General features: G+C 31.8%; 1 protein-coding gene and 1 long non-coding RNA gene across 2 annotated transcripts; both read left to right on the forward strand.

Annotated features, from left to right (window-relative positions):
• The first annotated feature begins 2,424 nt into the window (after positions 1–2,424).
• LOC132758064 (uncharacterized) lies at positions 2,425–4,047 on the forward strand. The gene is made up of 2 exons (XR_009629530.1): positions 2,425–2,633; positions 3,319–4,047. It is a non-coding gene; the product is annotated as an uncharacterized LOC132758064 (long non-coding RNA).
• A 3,998-nt stretch (positions 4,048–8,045) lies between these two features.
• LOC132758065 (proteasome assembly chaperone 2-like) lies at positions 8,046–10,605 on the forward strand. Its single transcript, XM_060749580.1, has 2 exons — positions 8,046–8,183; positions 10,389–10,605. Exons 1-2 carry the CDS (start codon positions 8,047–8,049, stop codon positions 10,585–10,587), a joined length of 336 nt encoding a protein of 111 aa, XP_060605563.1. The 5' UTR covers position 8,046; the 3' UTR covers positions 10,588–10,605.
• The last annotated feature ends 656 nt before the right edge of the window (positions 10,606–11,261 follow it).

Below are 11,261 nucleotides of genomic sequence, written 5' to 3' on the forward strand. Positions count from 1 at the left end.
AATCTTTATTTACATTCAGACATTATATAATAAAGGAATCAGATTTGTTAAAAGATATTATAAATGAACAGGGTAACTTTTGTAGATTTGATATATTTAGGAACAGGTCAACAGTGAACCTGTGAACTTTTTACAGTATTATAGTTTAAAACAGGCAATAAAAATGTACATGCAAAAGTTAAATATTTTTATAAGTAACAATTTGCTTAAAATGTTCAAATATCCTATAATAAATTTGTTATGTCAAACCTATTTTAACTATGAATACCAATAAGAAATATGTTTATGAAAATTATAGCTAAAAAATCAGATATACCTACAAGTCAAGAAAGGTGGAACACATGTTTTAAAGATAATAACATTAATTGGCAGTTAATATATAGTTATGTTTTCAAATGTTTTAAAGATTCATATTATAATTCAGTGGTTCCAAACAAGAATTATTCATAGAACTTTAGCTACTAACTCACTTTTGTTTAAAATGAAAATTGTTGACAATAAAATGTGTACTTTTTGTAAATGCTGTGAAGAAACACTTTTACATTTATTTTGGGAATGTCAGACAATTCAAAGCCTATTTCAATACCTTAGAGAAAACTTACATAATTTTGATGATGTTCTTTGTTGTAAATCATTCATATTAGGTACAGAAACTAAATTTTAAATATGACATATTGTTTTTCTAGAATTGAAAAGATATATTTATTTGTCTAAGAGAAAAAACTTTTTTACCTACATGTATTTGGTTTTAAAAAATAGTTTGAAATTAGCATGGAATATCTATAAAAATACAAATTTGACAAGTGATTGATGAAAATAATAGATGGTCAATTATAAGATCCTTAATTGCTTAAAACTACACTTAATATGTGAAACAAAACTTTACCTCGTAACAGATTGTTTAATTGTTTAATAATAAGTAGTAGTTTTTTATTGGTAAAATATTTTTGGAAAGTAGATGGGTTTATTGTATGTCTGTTGTTTATATTTATATACAAAGTATATACTGTAGATGTATTTGACAATATTTACATTAATATAATTATTTTGCAACATATATATTGTATATTAATAATGTAAGGTATGATGGAGGATGACCCCGACCCCCTCATACCTATTACGGGGTAAATAAACGGGGTTACCCAGATGGGGCCTCAAAAAAAAATTATGACAATTTAACCAAAAGTCAATAATTTGACCTTGATAGTCAAAGTCATTTAAAGATCAAGTTCTAACTTTTTAGAAAGTCTCCTCCAAAAGGTTATTTTGTCAAGGTATGAAGATTATCCAGTTATTAATTACCAAGTCAATTATAACAAAAAATCAATGAAAATTCAATAATTTGACCTTCAAGATCAAGGTCATTTGTAAGTGAAGGTCAAAACCTATCTGATCATCTTGAAGGTCTATCCTCAAAGATTGTTGTGTTCAAATTTGAAGACAGTTCATTAAACAAGAGCCACCGCCGGGCGGGGGCAAACACACAACATATTTACTTTTTCTAAAAGCAATCAAATAAATGGTTTAAACATATCTTTATGAAAACGTTATGTCTCCTATCTATAATTTTTATAGGTCTGTCTAGTCACACTAGTTTTGTCGATTATATATATCTAAATATATGGAGATACATATACACCAATATATACAAGGACTGATACAAGATCTTGATCGATATACTTCCGGTAGTCAGAGACCCCACTAATGGTCTTACTTTTCATTATAATCGCCCTCTACATCAATGCACTTTGCCCATTTGCTCTCCAACTTGTTTAACCCTTCAAAATAGAACTCTCTATTTTGGTCTTCAAAGAACTCATTGACAGTGACCTCCATGACAGCTTCATTTCTTCCAAAAGGCCTACAACGATGCTTGGTTTTCAGTTTCAGAAACTGGTGGAAGTCCGGAGAATATGGGGGATAAGAAAGAGTTTTCAAAGCTGCCAACATCTAAACATAAATCGTGGTTGCAGTTGCAAAAATTATAAGGGTGTAATTTTGTTGAATGAATAAATTGACAAAAATAACTTTTTAAAAAATATAACACAAATACAAATATTTAACAATATTTTATTCACATATAGTTGAACAACATGTTGGTACATATAAATCAAAATCACTTTACAAATAACAATAGCATACTTGTAGTAAATGCTCACTGTAGGGTCTGAGTATAGATAAATTAATATACATCAGAAAGGATAACTAACTATTTTTTTCTGGCAAGAAGTAAAGTGCCTTAGAAAATAAATCTTATCAAGTGTTACCTGTTGTTCTTTATATTTTTGTTCAATTTATCGGTATGACCTAATGACCCCTAAAATTTAATACAGGGGGTCATAAAAGACCCTCAGAAAATCAGAGCTGGCAGAAACACTGAAATACATAACTAATAATAAAATTAAACTGAGCCAAATACAATGTAGAGTATTTTCTACAATATAATGACTTAAATTCTGTATTTTTTTTATATCTCTGGCCTGATATATAAATTTATATACATTATATATTGTAGGTATAATGATGTACCAGTAGCCATATGTTTAATGTTTTGTGCCGAGGGTGACAATATCGCAGAAGCTTTAGAACTTGCTAACAGACTCAACAGGTGGCTGGGACTTATTTTGTTTCACGTAAGTTGATAATTACAACCATTTTAATAGCAATATCTAAGGTACTACTTTTATCCGTGTATTTTTCAGAATATGCATTTTACTAATTGCATGTACTCTGGAGTTATCATTTTGAGGATTAATAATCACTTTGCCGTAACATTGAGTACGTAAGGTTCTACTTTATTGCTCACTTATGCCTGAATATTACATACAGATTGGATATTTTTCTTCCAATATTCAAGGTGCCTCATTTCCTTTACAGTACTGCATATTTGCATTACTCTTCTCACATGCTAATAAATAGAGAAAAAATGTTGGAAATATTTGCAACTACTTTAAGTGTAGCAAAGAGTTGGGAGAGCTAATGTTCTCACCCAGGTGTTGGCCTTGGTGTCACACTGAGGTTAATTTTCTGCATGCAAGTTCATATCTCCAAAACTAGTTTTTGGAATGGTTTGAAACTTTAAACGCTTATTTGAGAGCATAATAGGTCTCTGCCCAATGCCAACTGAACAGAACTCTAACATGGATTTTGACAGAAATATGGCTTTTTTTGAACTTCTACATTATCCAGTTGTCGAGCAGGCTGCCCTACCAACAGCTCGTTTTTAAAAATTGTAACATCATCAAAGGACGTAATCTGTGAAAAACAATAAGTACAAACCATGTTACAAGCTGACATAAACTTATTCTGTATTTTCAGTCACGGTCAATAGGTGGAGCAGATGAAGAAGCTGTCGTAAAATACACTAAATGGAAGGTCCCTGTTTCTTGGAAACTATTTTACGGATCAAAGTTTGACCAGAGTTTATTTCACTGATAATGACTGTAGATGGCAACTGTTACTTCACTTTGATCACTTCAGCATGGAAGATTTGGGACTGCTTGTTTTCAGTCCAGAAACATCTCTGATTTTGACATTGTTAGCACCTTTATAAGGGATGCCCTTTCAGTGGTGGGAATTCTTTGTCTAGATTTTCTGCAGGGAGATCAACAAACTCAACGACTGGTCTTTGTAGATAAAGGGCGTACTTTTGGAAATGTGCAGTCAAAAGACCAAAGGCTTACTTTCAGAATATATTCGCATTAAGTCACAATAAACAAGGATAAAATCAGTGAACCAAAAAAAGAGAATGGAAAGTTTTTTAGTAATGTGTAACACATGGGACAACACAACCTAAATCTCATTTTTGAGATAAATTTTATGGAATTTATTTTCTTCGTACATTTCACTTCTTCATCAGTTTGACATATTACGCTGAACATTTATTGGTCTTCACTGCAGACGTAAATTAAAAAATCCAGTTTACTTTGTGGTAAAAACCATTTCTTAATGTGTTCACAATTTTTGTGCTCTTTTTTTCACACACTTATTTGATCATGATCTGTATATTGTATTTTATTTGAGGAAATAAAACTGTGATAATTTTTATGTGTGCATACATGTGTATGATTTTGTTTTGCAAGTACACATTTAGTAATTTCCTTGTCGTTTTATCTATTTGCCATCCAACCCTGTTGGAGTGGGGTTGGCCATTCAACTATGTGGAAGTGGGGTTGCCCTTCAACCCCGTGAGACAAGTGAAGGATGAATTCTGCCAAGGATTTTGAATTCTTTTTGTAAAGCAGTTGTCCAGTTAAATGGTCTTTTGGTCTTTTTCAAAATTTCAACTTATATGCTTATAGAATAGCAGTGCAGACCATAATCAGACATGCAAGCTGAGCTTGGTCTGTACTTCTTGCCTACCCATGCCTGAAATAATGTATGAACTGGCATTCCAGGTTTTCTACCTTCAGTAAAGCTGGAAATAAGCCATGACCTTGGGGCAACCTGAAATCCAGTCTGAATTATTTCTTTATCAATTATTTGTAAAATGATGAATTCACACATTTCATTGACAGTTAATACTCAGATTTGGTTTTTAATAAGTGTTTGAGGGTGTTTAAAGAAGCTTATAGTTTCCAACTGTCACAAAGTGAAAGTACGTTTGTAAAATCTTGCATTATATTTTCACGCCGAACCTCATTTTTACTCTATATTCATTGATGTGAGATTGCATCATCTTTTGTTCAATTTAGAGTTTTCGGGTGAAATTATTATTTAGAGTATTTTTATGGTTTGCATAAATTTCCATGTCTCAATTTAAACATCTTGCCGTTTATTTCACAAAAATCTTTTCAGTAATAAGAAAGTTACATTTTTGTTTTATGAACCAGATATATGTATTATGTCTGTATTTGAAGGACGGGCCTTTATATTACATAACTATTTTTCCCGCCGTCCCAGCTTTATTTCGGGCAAATCGATTTTTGTATTTTCTGATCGCAGATAACATCCACGGTCTAACACAAAATTTCCTAACAGTCCTAACAACGCAAATTAGTTCTCACTCAAAACTGCTTAAAAACCAGCAATTTAAAAGAAAGAACAATTTTTTGTTACAAGCGTCCAACAAATTACTACACCTTCAAACTTTTAAAGTAGCGTTGGCTTATAGAGTTGTCAATAAATGCACACTCACAAATTACGCGGATGAATATGATTTTAATCAATGAAAATGCTATTTTTAGCGACATCGATTACCGAATACTACACAAATAAATCTGACTGCCGAGTAGTTAAATATATAGTTTCTACATGTTGGACTGTTTGGGCGAGAAGATTTTTGCTAAATTATTTACTTCAATTTTAAACAACAGGTTTACCCTGAACAAAATACCTCGAAATTACCCTAATCCAAAATGCAATGGAAATTCTAAATTTAGAATGACTTGATTTTATTCAGCTTTTGATTTTAAAACATCTCCGTGGTGCAGGGGTAACGCGCTCGTCTAGTGTGTGAGAGGTCTAGAGTTCAAATCCCAGTCGAGTCAACATTTTTTAATTCTTTTTTTTTAGTGTCTTTGTTAAGAAAATAGCCACGATATGAAAGGATAAAGTCTGGCTATCATAAAAAATGAACATAAATTATTTTTTGATGCAACCCTAGTTATGCAAATTCCGTATTTATTATATACTTTGTAATGAAATATTGAGAAATATTGATGAAATAAAATGCGTATTTTCATTTTCCGTATTTTCACTGTAAAAATTTATTTTTCACTGCAGTGAAACATATTTTCCGTATTTTCACTGGTGTCTTGCCGGACTACTTTATTTTAAATTCTGCCAGTACTCAGAATTTAAGGGAAAGTCTTGCAAATTTTAATGTCCAGAAAGAGAAAAATGTATATAATAAACAGAAAATTCAAGTCTTTTCTATAAATACATGATTTATTTTCATCTTGTGGCATGAAAATTACCATATTTCACTCGTGGCTATCGCCACTCATGAAATATTTATTTTCATACCACTCGATGAAAATAAATCATGTATTTATAGAAAAAACTTGAATATCCTCTATGTATCAAACTCTGGTGCCCTGCAAGATGACTTTTAGTACATAAAAATAAACTTATACAGGAAAACACATACAGATATACAGTACGATTTAGATTGCAGGGATCAGAAAATACCACAGAGTTTGCAGCCCTTTGATTCATGTTTTGCACGATCCGTTTTCCCGCTCAGTACTCAGTAGTTTGCTATATAATGACTAAATTTTAAGTGATATATTGCAATGCACTGGACGTTATACAGGTCACTATGACGGCGACAGACAAATTATATTTGTCATAAAATTACAGCTTGTACAAGGTAAATTTAATTTTCTAGTGATTTTGTTTCATAATTTTTTGCTATTTCGTAAAATACTTTTTTCTATTAGAATTATAGTTTATTTGATTCAGGTTTAGTTATTTGGCAGTAATTTATTGTTTTCTAAATTTTCTATATTTTTGCAGATTAAATTTTAAAAGCTGTTTTTATTCTAGTGTTTCGCTATTGCAAATTTATACCGAGACATGTTAATTGATGTATGTTAATTGAAGTTTTAATTATATTGTAATTGTATAGGAGCCATGAATATTTTATAGATATATATATATCTATTCATAAATAATTTATTATGGTTCTACCGTATTTGTGTAACTTTATGTAAAATCCTGCAGTATCGTAATGATTTGTTTCAATCAATTTAATTTACGTTATCATCTTACTTCATTTCATTTATCATCAGTTTTTGTTATAAGTAAAAACAACGTATCAAAACTAACGTATCTCTAGAGAAGGATCTTCAGTGGCATGATTTTGGAAGACGTTTATTTATTAGTGGTTATTATGTGGCGTATATTTGAATATATTTGCAACGCAGTATTATGCGGATGTGATTGAATTTTTGTTCCACGGAATGTATGGTGTACTATAGTGGACATTTTGTTTATTCAAAGAAGCACGTTATTTTATTGGAAACCGACAAAGGTCGAGTCTTTTCCAAGGGACTTTATTATACCCTTATGTTTGATTATCATGGAACTTACCATGTTTTATACTTTGTAGCTTCTTATTTGAGTACACACCCGAAGATGACACGGGCCCTCCACACGTATGTCCATGGCTAAAGGGTGACGCATGCCCTTGTTCAGGATCCTATCAACTGTGCCAACACTGTAGGAAGTAGTTACGCTTGATAAGATTTTATACAAGACGCCCGCCATTGTGACGAATTTTGTTCAACAACGCCACCACTTTATTGAAACATCATGACAGAAACTTTACGGGAGAAATAGACTGAGATACGTTGATAGTGTTTGTTTGCGCAGTGATTTCTCATATATAATCATTTTTCATTTATAAATATTCGTTTCTTGTAAATAAATTTGTATATATGTTCTGTTCTGAGTTGTTGGTTGTTTTAGATTGTAATTGTGGTCGGCCTGGTATCCCATCGTAGTCCCTATTGTGACACCAACACACCAACACAATCAAACTAAAATAAATTTGAATAAACTTAACTAATAAATGTTATTTTTTCACTTAATTTATTTAATTTTCTACCACTTCATTGAATCAAACACAATGGGGATCGTTGATTTAGTGATTAAGGTGCCTGCCTATCAACCCAGGGAACCTGTGTTCAGGTCCTACTATGCTCACAACCATCTTTCCACATAAAAGTACAAGTCTGTTCAAAGAAATGGAGTGAAAGACATTAATACAGGTTTGAAGACATGTTTCACAATCAAACTAATATGAAAATGTTTAAACCGATTAAAATGTTAATTTATTTAAACTACTATTCTATTATTGAATATCGCTTAAATCAGTGATGTACTTTTTGATACATAAAAATGTGTTGTATACATCATTATTATCTGCATGAAAATATATAATGTAAATGTGTAAAATAAAATGACTGCCCATTACAGCCCTGATGTTTGGGAATATTTTACAAAAAAAACCCAAAACAACAACAAAAAAAACAAAAACGTAATAAAATACAGATTAAAATGATTGAATGTCCACATTGTCAGTTTGCAAGCATTTAAAGAATGAACATTATATTGCAGGGAAAGAGGGGATTATTCAGGAACTGGTTAGTTCAGTGGATAAAAGAGAATGAGTTTAAAAGAGTTGTTATAGCAACAAGTAGCTCAGCTGATGAAAGACTTGATGTCCAGTTACAAGGGTTTGTAATAATTCTCATTTTCTGGTAATATCAGGCTCAGGGCCTTCATGGTCCAGTGATTATGGCTGCTGATTATCACTTGTCCCAATCTCAATATTTCGACTGCAAGACTGACCAATTTTACAAACTAATATTACATAGATTTCTCTTTCGATCATTGTATATATGATAAAAAGCCCTGGCGCACAAATCGCTAGGCTACACTTATCCCGGATGACTGTGGGTTCAAATATCACGAAAAAAATTGATCCCTCAGAAGCATTAAAACAGGCAATTACTCTAAAAAATTACATGCAAATTGCAGACTCAGTTTGTTTGAGTCTGTAAATGAGGGATAATGAAAATGTGCAACATCTCTTATGCCCACTAGCACCAACTTGTGCGGTACTCAATTTTCAACACTTATAAGTGGTGAAATTAATGATCAGAGATACAAGAGATTTAATTTTTTCATATAAAGACAGTATCTGTCTTGATTACAAAAGGTTGATGGTTCTGCTCAGGACTGGTGCCAGCCGGTGCCTGAAATAATGCACAAAGGGGCACCTGATGTCCTCCTCCACCACTGGAGCTGGAAACTCACCATATGACATGTGTGATGTAAAACCAGGCCAAAACCTTAATTAAGTCATATTTATCTTACGAATCGTATTACATGACATATTATATAAAAATAAAACTTATTCTTTCGGCACGGATCAGTGTTTACTTATACAGAATTTTCAAGTGGAACCTCCGAGTGTCTGTGTGTCATTGAATTGATTTTTAAGTTCCCCATGGGGTATATGATTTTGAGTTTGTCATTCTGTTCTTCTATTGTTTTATCTATTGACTTACATCCTAGATATTTGGTGTGTTTATAACTTATATAGATATCTGCAATTGTATTGAGTTGCATGCTAATTGGATTCAACTTCAGGTTGCTAAAAATAGATTTTCCTACTTGGCCATTTGTTTATTTTTGTCAAAGAGATATCTGGTTGGTTTTTTTCAGTATTCTTACATTGATTTGTTACAGCTTTTGATTTTGAATCAGACAGGAATTTTTTCATTCAAATGATATTGTTAATTTATAGGCAAAATCATTAGTATCTTAATTGAATTATACTTTTTAGAAATAAATTTTAGTGTTTGAAGCCATATATCTGCTTTGATATGGTATTAAATTTTTGTAAAAGTGAATTGCACACACATAAATCCCTATTTAAAATAGCAGGATAATATTTTGTCCCGGAACATGTTATTCTGTTTATGTTCAATATTCATGTGTTAAACAATAGAGACATTCTATGTTAATCTTTTTCGAGAATCGACCATGTTATTATGGAACCAGTTTAATTTTACTGTTGATAAATTTTATAAAAATATTTCGTAATATAATTGAGTGAGACTAAAAAAAGTATTGGAGCACCACACTAAATACCGTATTACGGTACATACCGGGCAAGGCGATTGAATCATAAAATGCTAAAATCTTGCCTTTTCACCCAACGGAATGAACTGAAATAGGTTTAATTCATCTTTTCACACTGATTTATGTATGATAATTAGTGATGGAAATCGGATGGAATATGTCCCAATTGATCATCGGTTCAGTCGGATGGGACATAATCGATAACTTTTCGAATAAAGTCGCATTAAAAAGAAATAGGGAAGTAACAATTTTTCCCGATGCACTTTATTATATTCAGTAACATGAACTTCATTTAGCACTTTTCAACACAGTTTTAACTTTACATAGTCATAATTTTACGAAATAGATTTATTTTGCAATGGATGTCAAATAATAACATTTACACCACATTATATTACTATTGTTTACATCACTTATTGATCCTGTTCAAATCCAAATTGTCTCTGAGATGATTTTTCTCCAATCGGCAAGGTGTTGCTAATTTAAGAAAATTACCGTCAGAATTAATTCCTTTTGATACTTTAAACATTTTCGACGACGCTCGCGGAACAAATTTTTTGTGAATCGATTATTGTCGCTTTACATATTAGTAACTGATTATCGGCGACTTGCGACAATCGGAACATCACTTATGATAATGAATGAAAAATGTAAAAATCGGCGAAAAAAACAATATTTGTCTACTTTGTGATCATGATTTCTGCAAGCGTCTACTGTAGAGGTACTGCTCCAATCCTGTATTGAGTTAAATCCAATATAATTAGCAAGCATGTGTTTTTGTTCCATTGTAGACCACAGTTTAGATGTGTTGCATCACCACAAATAGAGGAAGCATTTGGTGACATGTTCCGTAATTTCTATGAGTGGGAGGAGCTAGAGAGACGTCAGTGTTTCCCAGCGCCATCTGTGTTAGAGGCCAAGGATGGTGAAGGGGGAGAACTCTACATTCCTGGAGGTGGTATAGCCAAAACTCTATTTGAAGAATTGTAAGTACTTAATTTACATGTATATTACTGCAGATCTTCCTTGTGCTTAAAAAAATGGGATACAGTCAACTACGCTTATAACGAACTCAATGGGACATTTGAATATCGTTTGTTACATCCGAAGTTTGCTAAAAGAAAAACTGGTAAATTTGCTGTGAAAAAGGCAAACCTTTACTAGTTACCGATGTAATTGGTATTTTACAACAGCAGTAATTTAATGCGGGGCTTTTTATTGAACAATATTTTATGTACATGGTACATGTATTTGGACATGTAGTACTTGTCTATAAAGTACTTACCATTTGTATTCTTTTGCTATTTGATTGTTAAAATTGCAAACAAATATCAATTATTTGATAAATATCGGGTATTTACAGCAATATATCAACTAAGGGTGCGAAATACAAATTTTCCATAATTACTAGGAAATTATGTTCTGGGAACATTTTATCAAAATCTTTATTCCCTGAAGCCATAACATACCTTTACAATCACTAGATTGAATAATTATCGGATAGTGGTATCCGTGTACTGATCTTAATCGAGCGCATCCCGATATTTAAATTAATAACAGTTTGTTTTAACTGAGGAAATTTACATGTTTTTCGCCGTTTGGGGCTTGAAAAAATGGTTTGCTATAACTGAAAATTTGTTTTACGTGAGTAAATTTAATATAAA

Source organism: Ruditapes philippinarum, unplaced genomic scaffold (genome assembly GCF_026571515.1).
Source record: "Ruditapes philippinarum isolate M1 unplaced genomic scaffold, ASM2657151v2 ctg19265_1_1_1_1, whole genome shotgun sequence".
NCBI classification, from domain to species: Eukaryota; Metazoa; Mollusca; class Bivalvia; order Venerida; family Veneridae; genus Ruditapes; species Ruditapes philippinarum.